Genomic DNA, 25,710 nt, shown 5'->3' on the forward strand with positions numbered 1-25,710 from the left:
TGACCTGTAATTTTCTAGCTTCTTGATGGAGCAAAAGAATGTGAAGAAGATTGGGTATATTGTCAAGTAATTTGAAGTTGATTAACTTGTTGGTCTCACATGTACGTGGCTCTAGAGGTCAGGGCTGGCTGAATTACATTTGGATTTAAGTTCCTGTGTGGTGCAAGGTATAAGGCCATATGTGGGGTCAAGAGTGTGGTGCTGGAAAAGCACATCAGGTAGGTAGCGTCCGAGGAGCAGGAGAATCGATGTTTCAGGCATAAGCCCTTCGTCAGGAAAAGGCCATAGTCCCAACAATGCTATTATTGAATCAAGCAGCATGTTCTTTCATAAGATGATGTAAAATAGGATCAGGAGTAAGCCATTGAGCCTTCTCTACCATTCAATACGATCATCTGACTGTTACCTTAAAGTCACTTTCTTGCCCGCCTTCCCTAATCTTTGATTCTGTTGTCAATCAACAACCTTACTCAGTCTTCACTGATTTCAATAGTCCAGCCTCCACAGCTGTCTGTGGAAGAGAATTTCAAAGATAACAATCCTTCAGGAGAAAAAAAAATCATTGTCATCTCAATCTGATAAAAGGCCCTTATCTTTGCATTGTACTCCCCAGTTCTATAACCCCACCAAGAGATAGCATCCACTCAGTATCTGGCCTAGTAATCAAATCCTTCAGAAACTTGTGTTAGTAATGGACAGAGGAGGCACTGTACTCATCCAGTCCCCACTTGCCAAACCCAATACAAATGTCGACTGTTAGACAAACTGTTCAATATGACTCTATGATTAGACAACACTTGTGAAGGGTCCTAAATGTTCTACTAGTTGTACTGGCAACCAATTTATGATAATCAGTCAAACTTGTAACATGGTTCAATTCATGCTGGCAAGAAGTGACAAGCACTCATACATGGAGACCCATTCTCTGGGAACAAACAGAATGTATGTTTAAAGAGATATGTTTAAGTATTGAACCTTTTTATAATTGCCAGGGGCTTGGGAGCCTGTAATTAATTTCTCCGTGCCAGTGCTTTAGCCAATCAGATTTGAATCACCCACCAATTGTGTGCCTTTTCTCTTAGGGTGTATGCTGCTATGATCCTGTGAAATCTCATGTTTGCCCAGATGAGTGCAAGATAAAAAGGTTCAACAATATGTCCCTCTTTTTGGCAAAATTTGTCTGTGACAAACTATACGTATGTTAAATAACTTATAAGAAGTTGGTTTCCAATTCGGTCCATGCACCCCTTGTTCTTCTTGCTAGCAGAACCAGCCACATCAAAAATGTACAAAATGTAAAGTAACATTTTGATGACTTTTTTTTTCTAATGTTGCACACTAAATAATTTCAACTTTAAGAGCTGGTTTAAAAGATTGGAGGATTTGTTTCTCATTCTCGGAGAACCAGTGAACAATTCTGATCTGCCAATATTTATTCATTGTTCCCACTAATAGTTAAACAGAAAGGGCAAAGAAACAGTCAGATTTTCCCAAAGACAGTGCCTGACACTGTCCTACGCTCAACTGCAATAAGCTTTGTGGGACCCCTGTTGCATTAATATGGAAAAATGACCTATTTTGGATAATTGTATGACACACTGAATTGAAGGGCACTAGCATTAAGGTGGCTAAATGTAGCAATTGTGCAGTTAAATAATCTTATTTAAATAGCTTGAAAATCAATACAGACGTCAGGATTTGAATTCAATCCCAGTGACTGAGTTCTGCAATCCAACACATACCCAATGGCAGCTTTGTCCATTGCAACTTCGAGGGGGATATAGCACAAAAAATGCGAAGATGTCAACGTTATGAATGATTCGGAGATGCCGGTGTTGGACTGGGGTGTACAAAGTTAAAAATCACACAACACCAGGTTATAGTCCATCAGGTTTAATTGGAAGCACACTAGCTTTCGGAGTGCCGCTCCTTCATCAGGTGTTCGGACCCGAACAGGACAAACAGTACACACCCTCGCCTCCCTGACCTATCACCTTCATCCCCCATTGTACTCTATGCTACTTTCTCCCCACCCCACCCTCCTCTTGCTTATCTCTCCACGCTTCAGGCTCACTGCCTTTATTCCTGATGAAGGGCTTTTGCCTGAAACGTCGATTTCGAAGCTACTTGGATGCTGCCTGAACTGCTGTGCTCTTCCAGCACTACTAATCCAGAATCTGGTTTCCAGCATCTGCAGTCATTGTTTTTACCTCATTGCTTCCAATTAAACCTGTTGGACTATAATCTGGTGTTGTGTGATTTTTAAAGTTATGAATGGGTATTCATAAAGTAGATTGAAGCTGTTTCCACTGCTAGGTGAATCAGCAATCAGAGGACTTGGATTTAAGATAGTTGCCAAAAACGCCAGACTGAGACGAAGAGAATTTTTTATAGTGTGGCTTGATAGAATTTGAAGTGGTAGCCTGTGAAAGTATGGTGAAAGCATAAGGGAACTGGATATGTAATTTAAAATGAAAAATGCAGGATTAAGAGAGGGCAGGGCTGTGGGATTATTTGAATATCTCTTTCTGGGAACTGGCAATGACACATTGGGCCAAATAGTCTCCTTCAATGCTGTATGATTTGATGGTCACAACCTCTGGAGACTTCATATCAGCCTGAAGTGACAGCTCTTGTCAGTGGCTCCAGGTAATATGTTGCTATTAGAGTTGGAGGCAGTCATCATTCCTGATTATTCTGAACTTGACTCATGTGTACAGAAGAGTGATGCAACCTTCCTCTCTATGGCCAATGTGGTCTTTCTACATGTTGGGAAATATTTCGGAAAAATCTCCTGATCAGAAACCTAAAAGCAGCATTTACGCACCATGTCTGCCCCAGTCTAATACCAGTGTCCCCACAGCATGAATTTTAGTGAGGACTGTGAGTGAAAGTGGTTTCTGTCATGTGCTGACTCTTGTTTGCTAGACTCGTGTCCAGGTTTGAGTGACTGGGCAGGAGTAGTCATTAACTTGTGATGTGTCACTAAAAAGCAGCCTATTGCAAAATATAAGCTTTGGTTTTTATTATTTTGTGGATGTAAGTGTTACTGGGTGGGCCAGCATTCTCCTGACCATCTCTAATTGCCTCCAAAAAGGTGATGGGAGAGGCAATTCCTGGATTTTGAGCCAGTGACAATGTAGGAACAATTAGGTGGTCCAAGGTAAGGGTGATGTGTGGCTGGCAGAGTGGTGGGTTCGGAGACCAGGAGCTGTTAGGGAGGTGTTGTTGATGGAAGCTTGGCAAGTTCCAGCCGTATGTCCTGTATTTGGTGCCTCTGTACACCAGCAGTGGAGGGAATGAATATTTAAGGTGGTGGATGGGGTGCTGAGCAAACTGCTTTGCTCTGGATTGTTTGAGATTATTCCATGCCAAACCAGTCTTGTGCCTTGTAGATGGTGGACAGGCTTTGGGCAGTTAGCAGTTGAGTTACTCACTACAGGATTCCTAGCCCATTAACCTGCTCTGACAACCACAGAATTCAAACTATATTTTGAGACCGCGGTAACACCCATGATGTTGATGGTAGGATTTCAGTGATGGTATTGCCATTAGATGTCAGCCAGAGATGGTTAGATTCTCTTGTGTGAAGTGAATATTACTTACTTGTCACTAGTTATTCCAATCCTGGATATTTTACGTGTCTTTCTGCATATGGATGTGGACTGCTTCAGCATCTGAGATGACCGGCAGATAAAGGCGGTGACGGAGGCAGGGTGGTGAAGTGGAGATAGGTGAAGACAGGCAGAGGGTATGACTTGGCTGGTCAACGGGAGGGATGAATGGTTGGTGGCTGTGAGGGGTGGCAGGGAGGGAAGGAACTGGGAAGGGAATCAGGGAATGGGGAGGGAAGGTATTTGAAATTGGAGAACTCAGTGTTGAGTCCTCTGGGCTGTAGGGTGCTGTTAATCCAAATGGAGCTGTGGTTTGTTTTGGCCATGGAGGAGGCCAAAGATGGTCTTGTTGGTAAGGGAGTGGTTGGGAGAATTGAAATGGGTGGTGACTTGGAGGTCAGGTCATCTCCTGCGGACCTGGCTGCGATGCTCATTGAACCGTTCCCTAAGTTTACGTTCGGTCTCTCTGGTGTAGTTAAGACAACACCGGGAGCACCGTATACAGTAAACTAGGTTGGAGGAGAAGCAGGTGAACCTCTGTCTCACTTGGAAGGATTATTTGGGGCCCTAGATGGAGGCGAGGGGGTTGGTGTGCTGGCAGGTTTTGCATCTTTTCTGGTTACAGGGAAAGGTACCTGGACGTTCGGTGGCAGGGATGACGTGAACCAAGGACTGTTGGAGGGAACGGTCGTTGCGGAAGGCAGAGAGGGGTGGGGAGGGGAAGATGTTCTTGGTGGTAGGGTCCAATTGGCATTGACAGAAATGTTTGAGGATGGCGCATTAGATGCAGAGACCGTTGGGGTGGTAGGTGGGGACAAGGGGGGGTGCTCTGTCTTTATATTGTTGGCAGGAGGGGTTTAGGGCAGTGGAATGAGGATTAGAGGTGGCACAGCAGAGAAGTGTCTGGATGACGGAGGGAGGAAAAGCACGTTGTTCAAAATAGACGGATATCTGGGATGCTCGGGAATGGAATGTCTCCTCGTCCGAGCAGATGCAGAGAAATTTGGAGAATGGGATGCAGTTCTTGCAGGATACTGGGTGGGAGGAGATAGTGTCAAAGTAGTTGCGGGAGTCTGTAGGTTTGTAGTAAACGTCCATCTGGAGACTGTCGCCAGGGATATGGTGAGAATGGTGAGGGCAAGAAAGGGGAGGGAGGTGTCCGAGATGGACCAAGTGAATTTGATGGCAGGGTAGAATCTGAGAAATTAGAAAAAGTCATTGAAAATTGAGCAGTCATCAATAAACATCTCCACTTCTGGATTTATGGATGGAGGGAAGGTAAAAATCTCTCAACACGTGGTTTACTTAAATGGTAATATCTTTGACATGCCATCAGCTGAACGAACTCTATTCTGGCTGTCGACTGTTTGTTCGATCCTGTTAGTCTCCGTTAATCAGATTGTCAATAATGCAACACAGGTTCTGAGAAAATTGTATAAATCCATTCCAGTCAGCATTTTACAAATCTTTATTAGACACAAAAGCTTAGCCAAACGTCTTAGTGCATGGCTATAATTCTGGGGCTGGCATTATTTATGGATATTTATTTGCTTTTCCTTATTGTGCTTTTATTTTGTTCTGTATGTAATTTCCCAGACCGTAACAACAAGCCTGTATTTATATAGTGCCTTTCATTAAGGAAAAGGTGGCTTGCAGGAATACTGTAAAACAAAATGTGACCCTGACATATGCAATTAGACTCCAACAAGATGGCACCGATAACTCAATGTGAGCTTCCTACAACAGATCTAAGTCTAACATCTCTCATAAATTTTCTACACTTTTATACTTAAATTCTAAATCTGTAAAAATTACTAATAATTTTCTTTGACGTCCAGGCAATGTAACCAGTATGACTCTGTCTATGATTTGGAGGTGCAGGTGTTGGACTGGGGTAGACAAAGTTAAAAATCACACAACACCAGGTTGTAGTCCAACAGGTTTATTTGGAAGCACTAGCTTTCAAAGCACTGCTCCTCCATCAGACGGTTCCCCCAAGTCTTTCTGATCTGTCCATCCTTGCTTCCTATGATCTGCCTGTACTGCTTGTAAAGCTTTTCACTGTATTTCAGTACACCTGACAATAAATGAAATCAATCAATCAATGAGGAACACAGATATCCTAAAGCTTGTCAGTGAGCTAGATTTTCAGAAGCATCTTAAGGAAGGAAAGAAGATAGAGAAGTGGAGGGGCTTGGAGAGTGTGTTCCAGAGCTTGGTGCCTGGGCAGCTGGAGGTACAGTTGCCAGTGGTGGAGGGATTCAAACATTGTTGTGGTTCTGTTCCCCGAGCTGGGAATTTGTCTTGCAAACGTTTCGTCCCCTGTCTAGGTGACATCCTCAGTGCTTGGGAGCCTCCTGTGAAGCGCTTCTGTGATGTTTTCTCCAGTATTTAGATAGAGTCTGTGGATGAGTGCCATCAACAAACACATCGACCTGGACCCAATATACCGGCCACTGCAGTGGACAGCTCGAACTGACAACCGGAAGCGGCAGAGACAGGCCACTATAAATACCGGACAAAACAGCACAGAAGCGCTTCACAGGAGGCTCCCAAGCACTGAGGATGTCACCTAGACAGGGGACGAAACGTTTGCAAGACAAATTCCCAGCTCGGCGAACAGAACCACAACAACGAGCACCCGAGCTACAAATCTTCTACCAAACTTTGGATTAAAACATGAATGCACAGTCAGCCAGTACTAGAGGGGCACAGAGATCTCAGAGGATTGTATGGATCAGAAGGAAAAATAGAGACAGACTGAAAAGTAGAAGGGACAACAGAAAAAGGGAAAGCAAATGGACACCAAGGGGAAGAATGAAAACTTAGAGGAGGAAAAAAAGAAAAATGTGAAAAAAAAATGCAGACCTGCTAAAATAGGCCTCAGTATAGATTGGCACGAATGCCCCTTGTTTACACTGGAATTGCTAACAACTCCAAAGTGTATCCTGCCAAAACCTGCAGGGAGTTGCAGTCTTTACACATTTTTCTTTTAGCAATGAATAGCATTTTGCATCAAGCCGGCAGCTTTTTTCTGTAAAGTTAACTTGTTTTGGAGGACCATAATGAATTTCAAATGACTTTTTTTCTTTCAGCCTGTTTAATGTCACAATGTTCAGTTGTAGAATTGGACAAATAAAAATGAATTTTGTGTCTGTTGTACGAGTCTGAAGAATGATATAAGCACCACCCACTTTGTCAGTGTCACCTGGACTTGCAGGTTGAACACTTAGGATCTCGAAGGAGTGAGACGTAAGATCCAGTCCTCCTTAAAGTCTCTGTAATAGTGTCAGTCATATTGATGGAACTTTTAAGTAGTTGTTAATGTGCAATAAACTATTTCCCGTGAACATCAAAAGACTTGTCTAGTTTGGCCAGGAAGTGGTTTTGTGTTATTATATTTGAGAACGCAGCACTGTAGCCCTCTGACATGAAAAGCAGTTATAACTGCAGCCTCCAATATCAAAAGCAGCTCTGACAGTGTAGGGAGCTGGCCTGACAGCAACTCCTGATAGAACAGAAAGGACTTGCACCAGGTAGCCGTCAAAATGGGTTGACTCTGAAACTGTTTAAAAGTCCCAACCCCATTGCCGGGCTTTCTGAATTTTGGGAGTACCTTATGGGGATGTTGTCCGGTTTGTGAGCCCAAACCTGATATTCCTAACCTGTTTTATTCAGCTGTGGAGACAGCATGTCCCAGTCTCTCCATGGAGCCGGGCCAGCTTTTCTTTAGCAATTGTCCGAGCAATCGTGAAGCACAGTCTGAATGAGAGAACGTTTTGAAAGATAAGTTCAAAAGTTCCTCATGCTCCCATATGCTGAAGTCTGCTTCTGTTTCCACCTGTTGTGTCAAAGTTCACCCACTGTACACTGTATAGGAGCAATGAACTGGACAGGGACGGTTGGATGCAGGGGTTTTCGAGGTATCTTGGGACTATGACGGGTCATGTGGAGATGCATGGTGAGCGTACACATGGTTTTGAGAGGTCATGGATGTTTAGGAGATAAAACGTGGTGGGAGAGGCCATGGGGAGGAGGGGCATCTCTTATTATTGGGGGGGCCATCTGTGGGATATGAGGTGGAATGGGAGCATGATGGCTGTGGAAATATTTTGGAATTTCCTGACGACCCCTGTCCGCTTGAGGGTGAGTACCTAACTTGTTTCTCAGAGCAATATTCATGCCTGAACATCTGGTTTGGCAGGAAGGTTGTGGCTATTCATGGAAGTTGCTGCTTGCCATATTGCTGGAGGGAGAAAATATCCAATTCAATACAGCTAATACAGATGTTAGCGCTCTTCTCAGTATTACCTGTTAGAGGTCCCTTTGTAAAGTTGTTCTTAAGGGAACCCCTGATGGCCTCCACGAAGTCAAATCAGTGGTCTTAAAGGATTTCCACCAAAGACTCTTTTGTTTTTAATAGCAGAGGTGATGACAAATGTAGTGGACTCTCCCAACCTCTATCCTGTCTCAAACACCGTCTCTTTCTCACCCTAGATCACTCCAGTTCCTCTCTCAATCCTGCCCATAACTCCCCTCTCCCTATCACCTCACTCTCCTTTAATGCCCTCTACTGTTCCCAATTGACTCATGCCCTCTGTCAGTCTCCCTCTTCCAATTGTTGCATTTTTCCCTCTGGGTCTACATGATGGACTCTGCTAACGAAACACTTTGCTGTAATCTTTAAACTGCCCCGAAACGCCCTGCAGGTGTCTGCAGCTCTCTGAATACATGGAAGTGTGATCGGAGGCGCAGTGCTGGAGCTTGGCTTGACCTGGGTGCTCAGCCTGTTTCTTGAGTCTCTGACCAATTGTTTGGCTGATGAGGAATAGTTTCTGAACGACTTTGAGGGGTAAAAATGAACATGTGTATATAAAACTACAGACAATTTGAAAAAAAAACACTTAGAAAGCTAACCCCCTTCCCCCCCCCCCCAAGACTGCCACATTGGTGACTGCTCAATAGAAATCCTCTCTTTAATTCAAGATGCTGGTGGTCCTTCTGGGTGTTAAGAACATCAGGGGCTGTGTTTGCTCATCTGACTGTTGTCCAGCTACTGAGCTATTCATCATGGGCTTAATCTCAAATGATTTTTATGTAAATTCCTGAGCATCTGTACCATGTAGGATAAGTACTTTTGGTGCTCATGTGTTAGCATATTCTGCATGGAGGGCATAGATGCTCATTTTTCACACTCAGACCTCAGTTCACTGACACTTTACTGGTGTGCATTATCTTGTTGATTGTGTTTCGCTTTTTAATTTAGTTATTGTGCTGGAATACTTGGGAATGTATCCATCTCGATGGAGCTTCCCAACCCTGGTAACAGAGACCTGGTTCTGGATTATGAGCTGTTAGTTTCAGTCCCTTACCTTTAGTGTGACTATCCAGTGCTCCTGAATGCCTACTCCTCACTGCTCTGAGCTCAGGCCCTTTGAGGTAGGGCTTAATTTGCAGCCACCGCTGTTCCTTGTCTCCCGGAACCTGTGATTTGAGAAAACCAGCTTCACGTTACTCCTCCGGGGAGAATATTAATTAGAAATTAAATACTTACAATTGTGTGCTGGCTTGAGCAAAAATTCTATTTGAAAAATTATAATCAACCTTAAGTGGGGAATAATGTTCAGTAATAACATATACACATGTTAAATACCATGAGTAATCTGATAATGGGCCACAGTGAAGGTGGGTCGTCCTAATGAAATGAGGCATTTTGTTGTTATTCCAAAGCCTGACCTGAGCCTGAGCTTTGGAGGTAATGGTATTATCTCCCTCTTTGATAGCTATATTACTTTAATTAGGCCTGATGGACTGTGATGGAGAATGCAAATCTAGGTCATTGCATATGTAAATGTGCAGCTGTGGTCTTGCTGAATGCCAGAACACATCAGACAGTGTGTCTCAGCGTCATCAAGCATTAATTCCAACATGGCAGGCAGATATGACTCTACATTTGTGCACTGAACACGCCCCCTAAGTGTCTCCAGTTAGTACCGGCATGAGTGATCAGAATGGTAACTAACCTCCAGATCTTGTTGTCCAGGGTTGTACTAAAAGATAAAATGAGTAACTTTCAATCTCTGAATTACTAGCGCTCTGATTGCAATTTGGTATTTGCTGCAATTCTTTCTGCCATAACCCAATATTTATTTCAAATTGCTCTTGATCTTTCTCTTGGCAACTTAGAAATATTTTCGAAAATGAAACCCAGGCCTCCTGGACCAGAGGTAAGGTCACTCCACCACAGCAGCTCCATAAATGTAGAGTATCTGGTAGTCCCAATCCAAGTACTAAACAGGCCTGAGTCTACTTTAACTTTTAAGAATAGGCATTTTCAGATGAGTATGGTCAAACGTCTTGGCAACTTATATGCAGATGAACGCACTCTGTGTTGGACTAATCATGGCAATATTTAAGTTGGGTCCTGGATATCTATCTAAGAAAATGAACTGACAGTTAAAGAATATCACTTTAATAAAGAAAGTAGAGTATAAATCTTAGAACCTATGAATGGTGGTTCCAAACTTCCTTGGAACATGAGGCCTAGAGGAGAGGTGGGGTAAGAAGAGACTAAAGGATCAGACACACAAGCTCATTACCAGAAGAACAGGCAGCAAGAATTGTGAAGGGAGCTTGTGGTGTGTGGAACCTCCATCTTTTTTGAACATGGCTTCCGATAGTACAGAGTTGGTCAATGAATAATCTTTCCTCTATTGTTGGAAAACTCTGTCCTCCAGCGATCCAAGCTCCTGGCTAGAAACTTTACTATTGACTTTGCATTTTTAATGTTGCACCCAGATAAAAAGAAGCATAATGACTGTAAAAAGCTTTCAGCAGCAAGCCATGTGTCCCAGACCCAACCCCCTCGTTGCCTCAGGCATTCAAACAATCATAAGTGCATGAGCATCCATCAAAGGGGCATATCCCACATACTGCCGCTTGGGTCAGAGGGGGAGGATAGCAACACCCATTAAGTCATTCTTTGCAGTTTCAAATGGTCTGAGGACTTACAGAACATACGTAATAGGAGAAGGAGTAGGCCATTTGGCCCCTCAAACTGGCCCACCATTTAGTAAGATTATGACTGATGTATCCCAGGCCTGAACTCCTCTAATTCACTAGTGGGTACAGGTAGAATAAGTGCTCGGTCTAAGACCTATTTATAAATGATTTGGATGTGGGGATCAATTATATTATTGCCCAAGTTATTGGTGAAGCCAAACTGGATGGGAATATAAGTTAGGAGGAGAACATAAGGAGGCTTCAAGAGGACTTGGACAGTCTAAGTGAATGGGCTAGAACACAGAAAGTGGGAGTATAATTTGAATAAATATTAAGTTATTCATGTTAGTGGAAAAACAAAAGGAAGATATTTGTTAAATGGTGAGAGATTGGAAAATACAGTAATTGAAAAGCCAGAGTGTACTTCCAGGAAGCAGTTAGGAAAGTAAATTAAATGTTGGCCTTCCTCATAAGGGAATTTGAGCACCAGCAATAAGGATGTCTTGCTGCATGGAGCCCTGGTGAAACCTCATCTGGAGTATTGTGCGCAAAATATCTAATGAAGGATATACTTGCCATTGAGTATGCAACAGAGGTTCACCAAACTAATCCCCAGGATAATGAGGTTATCTTAAATGAGAGGATAAGGAGACGGGGTGTGTATTCCCAAGAGTTTTGAAGATTGAAGGACGATGACATTGAAATCTATAAAAATTCTTATAGGGTGTGACAGAGTGAACATAGATAGGGTGTTTCTCTGGCATGGGTCTCCAGAACTGGGGACATCATCTCAGGATTAGGAGCAGGTCATTTGAGACTGAGATGAGGAGGAATTTCTTCATTCAGAGGGTGGTGAATCTTTGGAATTATCTACTTCAGAGGGCTGTGGAGGCTCAGTCATTGAGTAGGTTCAAGATAGAAATTGATTGTCTTTTGTCTCCAGAAACCTATCAGGGATGTGGAGATAGTCTGGGAAAGTGGCATTGGGGTGATGATCACCATGATCTAGAATGGTGAGGCAGACTTGATGGGCTGAATGTCTGACTTCTATTCCTATGATTTTCTACTTTTGACATGCTTCACTACCAAAACACGTGTGATATTCTGTGAACAACATTCATCCTCTGGGTTGACCAGTAACCTATCATTCAGTCACTCAATAGTATGCTGGAGTCACTTGTATTTATGCTGCTCTGAATGGAGATGTGACTGAAATAAAGATATAAATGGTCACATTACACACAAGCTAAAGGCTCTGGGGTACAAAATCCAATACAGAGTTATTGTAATGGTCAGCCTGTGATTAATAAATGCCAAGCTTCTGAAATTATCAGTAGAAATCCAACAATATTTCATTTAGATAGTTATAGGCGATTCAGTTTGTGGAGCTAGCCTATTTTATAGTACACAAGAGGTTTCCAAATCACAGGAGTCTGCTTTTAAGGTGATAGCATGGTTATTTCACTTATTACTGAACCACACTGCAGCCAGAAGATGAAACTGCTGAGGTTTGAAAATCTCATGTGTACAGTAAAATATATTACTGTAACTACAATAGTCATGTTTATTGTGTGAATTATATTTATGATTAACACAATCCACTCCAATAACTAACGTTGTTTATGGAGCACATCAGATGTTATTATTATTTGAGGTTTCTGACTGATACAGCTTTTCACACAGCATATTTCTAACAGCACCTAATCAGGGTCATAACCTTTCTAAACACCAACTCATCTGTGGGATCCATTGACTTATATCACCTCCAAAGAAACTAGAGCAGACAGGTCACCAGTTGACCAAAAATACTGGACAGGTGAACTGTTAGACCATAATCTCAAGTGATTGACAGAAAATGCACCATTCAAGTCACATGTGTGATTGGTTGTTCTAAATGCTGTTTGTCCACTACCTGTACTGACCATGCAGTGACAGTTGTGACAACTCATTCTACTATAAGGTACTTTCTGAACATCTACAAACATTCTGAGTGAAAGCCAGAATGACACCTTATGAATACCAATGATACAGATTTTGGTATCAGAAGTGTGGCATTGTTTTTAATTCCAGACTCTAATTGATGAGTCTCTGTGGAATTTTGTTTTTCTCTATACATGGTTAAGAATAAATTCACAAGACATCCTTCGACATTTGCCTCTGTGTAAAATTAGCCATCACGTCAATTTTTCAGAAGCGGAATTTGAAACATGCTACGGTTTCTCCTTTCACTCTTGTGGGAGGACGTGTGCCAGTTAAATAATCAACTGTTTAGAACAGATTGTGAGAAGCAGATTTTTCACCTTTACTCTTTCAATGAGGAGCCCTGCCCCCACCCCCACCCCCCAAATGTACACATTCATGGCAGGAAAATGAGTGCCTCACATCAGAAACGGACTCTTCTCAAATCCACTTAAGATGGTGGGACCGACTTTCTGGGTGTTCTTGACCCATATGTGCCAGTTGCATGCACCTTTTGCAATAATAACACATTTTGAACAATTTAAGCGGACAAAGCTTCTCTTCGTTAAACAAAGTTAAAAATCACACAACACTGGGTTATAGTCCAACAGGTTTATTTGAAACCTCAAGCTCTCGAAGCCCCCGCTCCATAAAGGTATATTTGCTATAGCCCCAGAGCTGCTCTGTTAGTAGAGAGGCACAGCTGGTGGTGATTTAACCTGCAGGTCACCATGCCACAGGTAAGGGGCGAGGCCAAGAAAGCAGGACTTTCCTGGTAACCTCAGCCAGTGTGGGAATTGAGACTGTGCTGTTGGCATCAACCTGACATGTTCTGGCCTTTACACTGGGTGCAGATCCCATCAAATAGTTCTTCACCTAAATGTCTGCCTCAGGTCACTGCGATTTGTGCAATATGTAAAAGGAAGATTGATGGACCAAAAAGGACTAATTCCAAAAGGCTTTAAGCCTGTTTTGCTGATGCTTGGGATTTTAAGAGTGTCTGTGCCAATTATTTTCTTTTGATAAAACTAGCTGCATTGCAAGGAATTTCCCCATGGGCGTTGCTTATCTGGAAGAAGCAAAGGCTCATTAAAGGACTACCGAAGAGAGACTCTGTGCCCAACTGTGGACTCCTGCATACCCTTTCTGCAAACAGAAGTGATTAAACCTTATGCTGGTTGATGCTTGATACAAGTGGAGGCTCAAACTCCGAAGATAGGCCTGACAATGCAGATCAGAGCTTGCTTTGCTTTGAATAGTGCTGCACGAAGTAAGGCAGTAATTCTGGCTTGGCTTTACCTGCAAAATGTCATTATCTGACAATGATGATAGATGTGGTCATGGTGGCTGGATCAGCAGAGAGCCCAGATGCCTACTAACAGACAACTTTGAGCCGGCACAACCAGTGATGACGACACAGACATTGTGGAATTATTGGGATTCTGCTCTGGAATGTGATAAATGAACAATCTTTGGGAAGCAGCTTTCCCCCTCCTGCAGCCATCATCCAGGAGCCAAGTGTTCAGCTGCTTTCTCACCTGTCAGTACTGAGCCTTTCCCTCCTTAGAAACCCCTGGCCCTTCAGATTTGCAAAGGCTGATGATTGACTGTGCTGCATTCTGAGCCCTTCTGAGTATTTTTTTGTCACTTCTTTGGAACATTTTCAATTTTATTATTACATTCATTCAACTTGTATACAATTTTCTACTATCATCACACTCATTCCTCCGACAATGGCCCAAATCTGCTGTTGAGTCTGCTATGAATTTATGAGCCAAGTATTTTTTAATAGCACCCACGAGCAAGATCATGTGCATAGTCGGGCAGCTAGTTGCAGTTTCTTTATGCTGCATTCAATTAACGTGAACAAGCTTAGTAAGCACAGTGCTACCAAACCTGGGATCTCCCTTTTGAGATATGATTCAGTTCCACAATCAGCCATGTACTCTCAAATTAATGAGCGCCTTAATGATTTTGATTGTTAAATACTTCCATTTGTGGACTTTAAATCTAGAGCTTCGATTCATAGATTTCTGAAAGGATTCACAAACTGCAAAGTATAAATGAGAATTTGAGAATGTTTATTCATTAAGGTCCCTTAAGTAGTAACTTTGTTGGTAAAATAAATTGTGAACTCGCTTTCTCCTTTTGAACAGAAGCATACCCCAACGTACACCTACCATAGCCGACTGGCAGATTTCCAAATCGAGAAGAAAATAGGCCGGGGACAGTTCAGCGAAGTATATCGAGCAACTTGTCTTCATATTGGAAAAGCAGTTGCACTAAAAAAAGTCCAGGTAAGAGAATTTGTCAAAAGCATTGGAATGTTTCACTAGCAATAACAGTTTACTGTACTTTAAAATTTCCTTAAGTTACGTTGGGGAAGGAAGTAGCCCAGGCCGACACAATGTGATAGGACAATTTCTTCTTGGGGTAACAATATCGGTTTCATAAATGGATTTGCCATTGCATCATACAACTCTTACTCAGGAAATCTACATCAGAAGTTTGAGAAAACTGAAACTCTCACACAGATACCTCCCTTTCTCCCTCACGTGCAATCAGCAGATCACGTTGCTTGACTTGATGCAGAAAACTTCATCTTAAAGAAAATCACACTGAAATAGTTCTTACTTTGGTATTGCCTCGTTTTGTTAGCAAAACTCACAGGGGAGTGGAACTGGCTCTGGGTGAGGGGAACAGGAAGTAATATTCCGATTACACCCTGCCTGAAGTTTAGACCAGTGTATCATGTAACAGCTCCTGCATCCCACCAGTCAGTAACCACAGGTCAGTATAACCTGGAAAATCCGTTTGAAATGTTTGCTCACATTACATTCAGATTCTCTCCACACCGACAGCAGCAAGTCTGTGGGAGCCTGTGTGGTTGATGCCACACCAAGATTTATAAATTGCAGGTTTAATATTAATATATTTAATATTAGATGCAAGACGTGGTATTGTTTTGTTACGCCACAATAACAAAAGAAATGGGGCTGAATATTTACCATGGTCTTTGGTGTCCTGACCCGGGCAGAAGGCCAGCCCAATGCCCACACTGACCGGCAGTGACTTTGCCACTGTCCACCCAACTAAACTAGCGCCTGTGGGACCGTGGGCCAATTCAGGAAGGCAGGTTGACTCCTCAACCTGAGGGCTGTAGAACACTGAACCTCCCCCCCCAGGGGCAAGACTGGAAGAGCTGGATACTGCTGAGGCAGGTGGGATACGGTGAAAAGGCAGTGTCCTTGGTCAGGTATTTAGGATGGCCGGGTGATAGTAGATCTTGTAAGATGAAGGGGAAACTCGTGTGAGGAGGGATCTTTGGGCATTAGGGATTACAATGTAGCCCCCTCCCCCAGTCTTACTGCAGCAAGAAGTAGTTAACGTTCCTACCAGCCTCACAACTGCTGACTGGCCAGCTGCTAGGAAATATGATTGAATTGACCAACTCCAAGAAGCCACTTATTAGAGGAGAGAACTGTGAGCTACAGTAGCTACCTGACTATGATGCCTAAATGCTAACTATTTTTATAAATCAGATTTCTTGGTTGTGCTTGTCTTTTTAAGGTATTCGAAATGATGGATGCTAAAGCAAGGCAAGACTGCATCAATGAGATTGACCTTTTAAAGGTATTGTGTTCGGATTGTGTAATTATAACCAGGTATCTTTTTAGAATTTTAACATTTGTTTTTTGAAGTCCTGGAAGTCATTTTTAATAATAAATTATATCAAGTGTTAGACATCAGATAATGGTTAATTAGTCACTCAGAACAAGTCAGTGAATTAGTTCACAGGGTGGGTGTAAGCTCAATTGTGAACAAGTTCCCTTTTCTGCAGATTATTCTGGAACCAGTTTGATTCTGCTGGTTTTGGTATTGGTTTAGCTAGGCTGCAAGAGATTGCAGCTAAACACAGATCGAACAGCAGTTTTCACTAACATTGCCCCACCTTTAACTCACCACCATGAGAAAATCTGCTCAGAGAAGCAGCCTGTGCTATTTGGAGTTAATAGTTCGACAGAAGATGATGAAATGACTCTCTACGGATTTCCCTATGCCCAAAGGCTGGATGCATAAGCTTCAAACTTCCTTCAACTTTTAACAGAAATGCAGCTGCGAAACTCTGCTGATAGGAAACCCACTGTGGGACAGATGGGGTGCCAGTCTGTTCCCTAAAGTGGTACACTTCATTTAGCAGGCTCGCTGGGAACTGATGAAATTCCTTTCACATATGTTGGCAGCTTTAAGTGTCCCGCTACCATCTGGGACTCCCAACATGTTGATGAAAGCCGCCTGGGCCAAGCTGCTTAACAGTTAAACCAGTCGATTAACATATACGGTTATTCAGAAAAAAAATCTGAGATCTCTTTATCAACCACATTGTCTCATTTGGCTCAGTTGATAGCAGTGTCTCCTGAAACCCCACTTCAAGGACTCGAGCACGTCAGCTTGGCTGGCACTGAAGAGTGCCACATTGTGCTCAGGGTCCACTTCACTTTTGGCAGAAATGGAGAACTGGTGAGAGTCTTGGATCAGGTGAATCCGTTACACACCAATGTTCCTGAGAGGGAAATCCAGGCAGAATGTGTGTAACAGGTCGCGAACCTGCAACCTGGAGTGTTCCACACTTGCTGACACAGACAGTGACTCCAAATATCTTTCAGATGAACATTAAAGCAGAAAAGCTCCATTGAGCTGACTGTAAGAGCTCTCTGCCATTATTCGAAGCTGTTCTGGCCAACCTGTATCCTTTTCCTGAAGACACAATCATTACTGTGTAACTCTTTGAGTCAGAGAGATGTACAGCACGGAAACAGACGCTTCAGTCCAACCCGTCCATGCCAGATATCCCAACCCAATCTAGTCCCACCTGCCAGCACCCGTCCCATATCCCTCCAAACCCTTCCTATTCATATACCCATCCAGATGCCTTTTAAATGTTGTAATTGTACCAGCCTCCACCACTTCCTCTGGCAGCTCATTCCATACACACACCACCCTCTGTATGAAAAGGTTGTCCCTTAGGTCTCTTTTATATCTTTCCCCTCTCACCATAAACCTATGTCCTCTATTTCTGAACTCCCCCAACCCAGGGAAAAGATATTGTCTATTTATCCCATCCATACCCCTCTTGATTTTATAAACCTTTATAAAATCACCCCTCAGCCTCCGATGCTCCAGGGAAAACAGCCCCAGCCTATTCAACCTCTTCCTATAGCTTAAATCCTCCAACCCTGGCAACATTCTTGTAAATCTTTTCTGAACCCTTTCAAGTTCCACAACATCTTTCCGATAGGAAGGAGAGCAGAATTGCATGCAAAAGTGCTGGATTACAGTGGTTACCTTTTAATTCGTAGGCTGTGAAGCTCTGGGACATCTTTAGACCACGGAAGGTGCAATAACAATACAGTATTTTAAAATCCTTATTCTGATATCCCTGCTCCTGATGTGTGCATCTCCATCCTTTTAAATGACCAGAGTACAAGTTCTAGGTTGGGACTCCATCATTTTCTAATATTTGCTCTGGTAAGTGCTAGGAACAGGCACATTGGTGCTTTCGCACTAAAGTGTGCACCTGATGAGAATTAAGAGATAAGCAGGCAATTTGAGAGGGAAGTGTGGTATTCCTTAAGTGAGAGAGACAGAGACAGATAAACAAAAAGGAAAATAAAGATGTCACTAGTAATCAGTTACAGGATGACATTCAGAACAGAATATCTTGAGCCCCACAGATGAGGCATAGTGCATTGTATTGAGGAGGAACTAAGAGAATGCTGGAGAACCTCAGCATAACTGTTTAGAACCTACTTAATTCTGAAGAAGAGTCACATTGAACTCACAATGTTAACTCCCTGTCTGCAGGTGCTGCCAGACTTCTGAGCTTTTCATAGAATCCCTGCAGTGTGGAAACTGGCTATTCGGCCCAACAACTCCACACTAACCCTCCAAAGAGTAACCCACCCATACTCTACATTTCCTATGCCTAATGCACCTAAGCCTACAGATCCTTGAACACTATGGGCAATATAGCATGGCCAGTTCACCTAACTACTGAGCCACCATGCCTCGAGCATTTTCTGTTTTCATTTCACATTTCCAGCATCCACAGTATTAGGTTGCTGTATGTGAGTGAAAGTTATGTTTAGGTGTTCAGCATATGGCATGGCAGCCATGCTATGAGTTTCACATTTCCCCTGTTCAGTCTTCCAGGGATTCCATTCACTTCCAAAGTGAGTCCAAGGTTCACAGTTTGGTTCATACATGCCAGCATTTACTCACTTATCTGCCTGCTTCATTTTACTGATTATCAGAAAAGAGCAGATCATTTCCATCAGGACTTTTCTGATGTAAGTCGATATTGCCAAAGCTCAGGTCATGAGGGCTGTTGTCTGTGTGTTGGAATTTCTGGCCACAGTCAACATCACTGTGAAATTGCCCAAACCTATCCACTGAAACACTGCAGTTTGAATCTTTGGGCTAGGCTGAGGAGTGCGGTGATCAAAGTGACCTTCAACACAATTGGTGCGGGAGAGGAACATCAGACAGCATTCCCAATTCGAAGGAATAATTAGCAGCTGCAGGACATCAGGTGAGGACTGGGACATGCCAGCTGTGATAACCGACCGGTATTGGACAAGGCTCATATTTAAGGTATTAAAGGATAGTCCTTTGAGCGTCCTTTGAACACTATCCTGGCAAAATGTTGACACAGGAGACAGGGGAGGGGGAATAGTCATTTTACAATATATGTAAATGATATAGAAGATGGTATCAGCAATAACATTAGCAAATTTGCTGATGACACAAAGCTAGGTGGTAGGGTGAAATGTGATGAGGATGTTAGGGGATTACAGGGTGACCTGGACAAGTTAGGTGAGTGGGCAGATGCATGGCAGATGCAGTTTAATGTGGATAAATGTCTGGTTATCCACTTTGGTGGCAAGAACAGGAAGGCAGATTACTACCTCAATGGTATCAAATTAGGTAAAGGGGCTGTTCAGAGAGATCTGGGTGTTCTTGTTCACCAGTCAATGAAGGCAAGCATGCAGGTACAGCAGGTCGTGAAGAAGGCTAATAGCATGCTGGCCTTCATAACAAGAGGGATTGAGTATAGAAGCAAAGAGGTGCTTCTGCAGCTGTACAGGGCCCTGGTGAGACCACACCTGGAGTACTGTGTACAGTTCTGGTCTCCAAATTTGAGGAAAGACATTCTGGCTATTGAGGGAGTGCAGCGTAGGTTCACGAGGTCAATTCCTGGAATGGCAGGATTGCCTTACACGGAAAGACTGAAGCGACTGGGCTTGTATACCCTTGAGTTTAGAAGACTGAGAGGGGATCTGATTGAAACGTATAGGATTATGAAAGGACTGGACACTCTGGCAGGAGGGAACATATTTCCGTTGATGGGGGAGTGCCGAACCAGAGGACACAACTTAAAAATACGGGGTAGACCATTTAGGACAGAGATGAGGAGAAACTACTTCACCCAGAGAGTGGTGGCTGTGTGGAATGCTCTGCCCCAGAGGGCAGTGGAGGCCCAGTCTCTGGATTCATTTAAGAAAGAATTGGATAGAGCTCTTAAAGATAGTGGAGTCAAGGGGTATGGAGATAAGGCTGGAACAGGATACTGATTAGGAATGATCAGCCATGATCATATTGAATGGCGGTGCAGGCTCGAAGGGCAGAATGGCCTACTCCTGCATCTATTGTCTATTGTCTATTGTCTATTGAGTTGTACAGCACAGAAACAGACCCTTTGGTCCAACTTGTCCATACCAACCAGATATCCTAACTTAATCTAGTCCCATTGTTCAGCCTTTGGCCCATATCCCTCTAAACCCTGACCAATCATATACCCATCTAGATGCCTTTTAAATGTTGTAATTGTACCAGTCTCCTCCACTTCCTCTGGCAGCTCATTATAATAAAAAATGGGAGAGAATAATCTCTACAATGTTCACCAGCAAATCCAAACAAATGCAACTGCTGGAAGTTTGGATGAATTTATTATTGATGTGACTTTTACGCCTAATGTCCATGCATTAGTTTACAGTTATGTTTGTCGTTATACAGCTGATATTCAATGAAAGCCATGAAGCAGTGCTTTTTTGTTTTCTTTTTTTTCTTTTCTTTTTTTCTTCTTTTTTTTCTAATTTAACCCCCACACTACCGCCTAACTGCGGTAGTGCTTATTTTTCCCCAGCACCCATGGTGTGTGTGTGTAGATGTGAGACACAGTGAAAGACACAAAGTGCATGAATCTTTATTCAATTTCCACCACCAGGAAGATAGGAAAACACCCGAGTGGCCAGTGACAAGCACTGCCCTTCAAACCACAGGGCAGTGCTGTGTGATCAAAACAGTGAAGGGGAGGGTAGGGACTAAATCAAAACAGAGTTGGACGGGGAAATAATACACTACACTCCCTGCGGCGCCCAATGAAGCAGTGTTTTAGTTGCTCTTGTCCTATTAGTTGGGATTATTGCTCATTATTGCCTCCATTATTACTTAATCTTGGCTCACTCAGATGGAGTCTCCTCAACTACCACCTATTGGTTTGAACCTAGATACCGAGAATTCCCGATATGCAAGTCAGAACAGGTAGCTGGTAACTCCAGCTCACTGCCTTCCTCCTGACTATGCACATTGTCAGATTTAAGGATGGTGCCAGCACCTGGGATATCCTGAAATGGCATGACCTCTGGCTGTGGTGACTGGAAGATTTGGGCTAGTGTCAGACAAGGGGTGGCAAGGTGGCTCAATGGACAGCACTGCTGCCTCACAGCACCAGGGATTGGATTCGGCCTCAGGCAACTGTCTGGGTGGAGTTTGTACATTCTCCCTGTGTCTGGGTGGGTTTCACCCCACAGTCCAAAGATGTGCAGGAGAGATGAATTGGCCATGCTAGTAGTGTCCAGGGATGTGGAGACTAGATGGGTTAGCAATGGGAAATGCAGCATCACAGCGTAGCTTAGGGAGATGGGTCTGGGTGGGATGCTGTTTGGAGGATCAGTGTGGAGTCGAATATGAATGAATTAGTGTCATGTGCATTCAATATAAAATACAGTGAAAAGCATGTACCTTTGTTTGTACATAATCGCCATTCACAGAATAAAATTAAAACCAAGATAAAGAGAGTCCAACTTCTCCTTCCCCGCTGTTACAGTATACCACCGCCAGAGTCCTGATGGGCTGATTGGCCTGCTTCCACACTGTAGAAATTCTGTGATAATCTTCTATGAAGAGGAGTGCCATAGGGCCATTGTAGGTAATTAATGAGATGAGATTGTGACAATAATGTGAGAAAACTCACCAGGATTCATGGAAAGAAACTATCTGTGAAATGATGCTTTGCCAAAATATGTTAAAATTAATTCCAAAGGTTTCAGGATTTAAATTTTTGAGTAACTTACGGTCAACCTTAAGTGTCATTGGCATGGTAGGCTGTTTGTTGTTGTGTGACAGTTGAGCTTGACTGAAGAGCACTCGACTATAATTTGCAGTCGTGATCATCTACAAAACAATATTTAAAAACTTCTTGCAAGTTTTCATAATTGATGGTTTCATTAACACTTTACATGGAGTTTAAATTAGATAAATGTGAGCAAGGTAAGGCAAATCAGGGCAGGATTTAGAGTCAAAGAGACATACAGCGTGGAAAGACACCCTTTAATCTAACCACTGCATGCCGACCATAATCCCAAACTAAACAAATCCCACCTGTCTGCGCTTGGCCCTTATCCCTCCAAACTTTTCTCATTCGTGTACTTATCAAAATGTCTTTTAAAAGTTGTAAATGTACCAACTTATACAGTTAATGATAGGGCTTTAGGGAGTGTTGCTGAACAAAGAGACCTAGCGATGCAGGTGCCTAGTTCCTTGGAAGTGGAATCGCAGGCAGACAGAGTGGTAAAGAAGGCGTTTGGCATGCTTGCCTTTGTTGTCAATGAGTATAGGAGTTGGGAATTGTGGCTATCCAAGATGTTGGTGAGGTGATGGCAGCATGGTGGCTCAGTGGTTAGCACTGCTGCCTCACAGCTCCAGGGACCGGGTTCAATTCCTGCCTTGGGCAACTGTCTATGTGGAGTTTGCATATTCTCCCCATGTCTGCGTGGGTTTCCTCCAGGTGCTCCGGATTCCTGCCAAAGATGTGCAGGTTAGGTGAATTGGTCATGCTAAATTGCCCATAGTGTTAGGTGTAGGGGAGTGGGTCTGGGTGGGTTGCTGTTCGGAGGGTCGGTGTGGACTTGTTGGGCCGAAGGGCCTGTTTCCACACTGTAGGGAATCTAATCTAATCTACTTTTAGAGTACTGCATTCATTTCTGGCCTCCTGCGATAGAAACCCTGTTAAACTTGAAAGGGTTCAGAAAAGATTTACAAAGATGTTGCCAAGATTGGAGGGTTTAGCTATAGGGTGAGGCTGAATAGGCTGAGGCTTTACCCTCTGTCAGAGGCTCAGGGGTGACCTCTTAGAGGTTTCTAAAATCGTGAGAGGCATGGATAGGATAAATAGACAAGGTTTTATCCCCAGGGTAGGAGTGTCCAATCCTGAAGGGCATAGGTTTACGGTGAGAGGAGAAAGACTGAAAAGAGACTTAAGGGGCAACTTTTTCATGCAGAGGGTGGTGTGTGTATGGAATAAGCTGCCAGAGGAAGTGGTGGAGGCCAGTCCAATTGCAACATTTCAAAGGCATCTGGATGGGTATATGAATAGGAAAACGTTAGAGGGGTATGGGCCACATGCTTGCAAAAGGGCTGAATAAGTTTAGGTTATCTCGTTGGCATGGATGCGTTGGACTGAAGGATCTGTTTCCGTGCTGTATAACCCTATGGCTCTATTTGAGAATTGAAATTAGCTGAATCTTCTGTCCATGGGAATAACGAATAAGGCCAGAAATGAATGCAGTACTCTAAAAGTAGATTAGATTAGATTCCCTACAGTGTGGAAACAGGCCCTTCGGCCCAACAAGTCCACACCGACCCTCCGAACAGCAACCCACCCAGACCCACTCCCCTACACCTAACACTATGGGCAATTTAGCATGACCAATTCACCTAACCTGCACATCTTTGGACTGTGGGAGGAATCCGGTGCTATCTTCAAACCTTTATTCATTTTTGAAGGAACTCAGTTGAAATTGCAAGAAATTGTTATTTCTTGATTGTCAATAACCAAGAGGAAAAGGGAAGTGTACATAAGGTCTAGGCAACTAAGAACAGAATGGGCCCTGGAGGAATATTGGGAGAGTAGGACAAGTCTTAAACGAGGAATCAAGTGGGCTGAAAGGGGTCATGAAATAGCTTTAGCAAACACAATTAAGGAAAATCCCAAAGCATTTTATTTTTATATAAGAAGCAAGCGGGTAACTAGAGAAAGGATTGGTCCACTAAAAGATAATGAAGGAAGGCTGTGTGCCGAACCTGAGAGAATGGGTGAGATTCTGAATGACTACTTTGCATCAGTATTCACTGAGGAGTGGGACATGATGAATCCTGAGATTAGAGATAGAAGTTTGATTAGTCTGGATCACGTTAGCATAAGTAGGGAAGATGTGTTGGGTATGCTAGAGGTTATTAAGGTCGACAAATGGGATGGGATCTGTCCCAGGTTGCTGAGAGGAAATAGCTGGGGCCTGAAGAGAGGTTAAGTAGGTTAGGTTTATTTTCACTAGAAAAAAGGAGATTGAGGGGGGACCTGATTGAGGTTTACAAAATTATGAAGGGTAGAGACAGGGCTGATAGAGACGAGCTTTTTCCCAGGGTGAAGGATTCAATAACGAGAGGTCATGCTTTCAAGGTGAGAGGTGGAAAGTTTAAGAGGGATACACGCGGCAAGTACTTCACACAGAGGGTGGTGGGCGTTTGGAACGTGTTGCCAGCAGAGGTGGTAGTGGCAGGCATGGTAGATTCATTTAAGATTCAGACTGGAGGCCTGTGACCAGTGGAGTGCCACAAGGATCGGTGCTGGGCCCTCTACTTTTTGTCATTTACATAAATGATTTGGATGTGAGCATAAGAGGTACAGTTAGTAAGTTTGCAGATGACCCCAAAATTGGAGGTGTAGTGGACAGCATAAGAGGGTTACCTCAGATTACAACAGGATCTAGACCAGATGGGCCAATGGGCTGAGAAGTGGCAGATGGAGTTTAATTCAGATAAATGCGAGGTGCTGCATTTTGGGAAAGCAAATCTAGGTAGGACTTATACACTTACTGGTAAGGTCCTAGGGAGTGTTGCTGAACAAAGAGACCTTGGAGTGCAGTTCATAGCTCCTTGAAAGTGGAGTCGTAGAAAGATAGGATAGTGAAGAAGGCGTTTGGTATGCTTTCCTTTATTGGTCAGAGTATTGAGTACAGTAGTTGGGAGGTCATGTTGCAGATGTACAGGACATTGGTTAGGCCACTGTTGGAATATTGCGTGCAATTCTGGTCTCCTTCCTATCGGAAAGATGTTGTGAAACTTGAAAGGGTTCAGAAAAGATTTACAAGGATGTTGCCAGGGTTGGAGGATCTGAGCTACAGGGAGAGGCTGAACAGGCTGGGGCTGTTTTCCCTGGAGCGTCGGAGGCTAAGGGGTGACCTTATAGAGGTTTACAAAATTATGAGGGGCATGGATAGGGTAAATAGGTAAAGTCTTTTCCCTGGGGTGGGGGAGTCCAGAACTAGAGGGCATAGGTTTAGGATGAGAGGGGAAAGATATAAAAGAGACCTAAGGGGCAACTTTTTCACGCAGAGGGTAGTACATGTATGGAATGAGCTGCCAGATGATGTGGTGGAGGCTGGTACAATTGCAACATTTAAGAGGCATTTGGATGGGTATATGAATAGGAAGGGTTTGGAGGGATATGGGCCGGGTGCTGGCAGGTGGGACTAGATTGGGTTGGGATATCTGGTCGGCATGGACGGGTTGGACCAAAGGGTCTGTTTCCGTGCTGTACATCTCTATGACTCTATGCGTCTGGACAGATGCATGAGTAGGTGGGGAGCAGAGGGATACAGATGCTTAGGAATTGACCAACAGGTTTAAACAGTGCATTTGGATTGGCTCAGGCTTGGAGGGCCGAAGGGCCTGTTTCTGGGCTGTAAATTTTCTTTGTTCTTTGTTCTCATATGCAACAAATCACTTTTCTAAG

At 43.4% G+C, this 25,710-nt stretch overlaps 1 protein-coding gene across 7 annotated transcripts in view; it reads left to right on the forward strand.

The window, feature by feature from the left end:
• The window catches only part of nek6 (NIMA-related kinase 6), a 339,425-nt gene that overhangs the window by 192,635 nt on the left and 121,080 nt on the right, over positions 1-25,710 (forward strand). For all 7 annotated transcript variants that reach the window (XM_072565784.1, XM_072565783.1, XM_072565781.1 and 4 more), the window contains 2 exons: positions 14,732-14,872; positions 16,146-16,208. In XM_072565784.1, coding sequence (XP_072421885.1) covers positions 14,732-14,872; positions 16,146-16,208 — 204 coding nt within the window. The remainder of the gene's footprint in view (positions 1-14,731; positions 14,873-16,145; positions 16,209-25,710) is intronic.

Source organism: Chiloscyllium punctatum, chromosome 49 (genome assembly GCF_047496795.1).
Source record: "Chiloscyllium punctatum isolate Juve2018m chromosome 49, sChiPun1.3, whole genome shotgun sequence".
NCBI classification, from domain to species: Eukaryota; Metazoa; Chordata; class Chondrichthyes; order Orectolobiformes; family Hemiscylliidae; genus Chiloscyllium; species Chiloscyllium punctatum.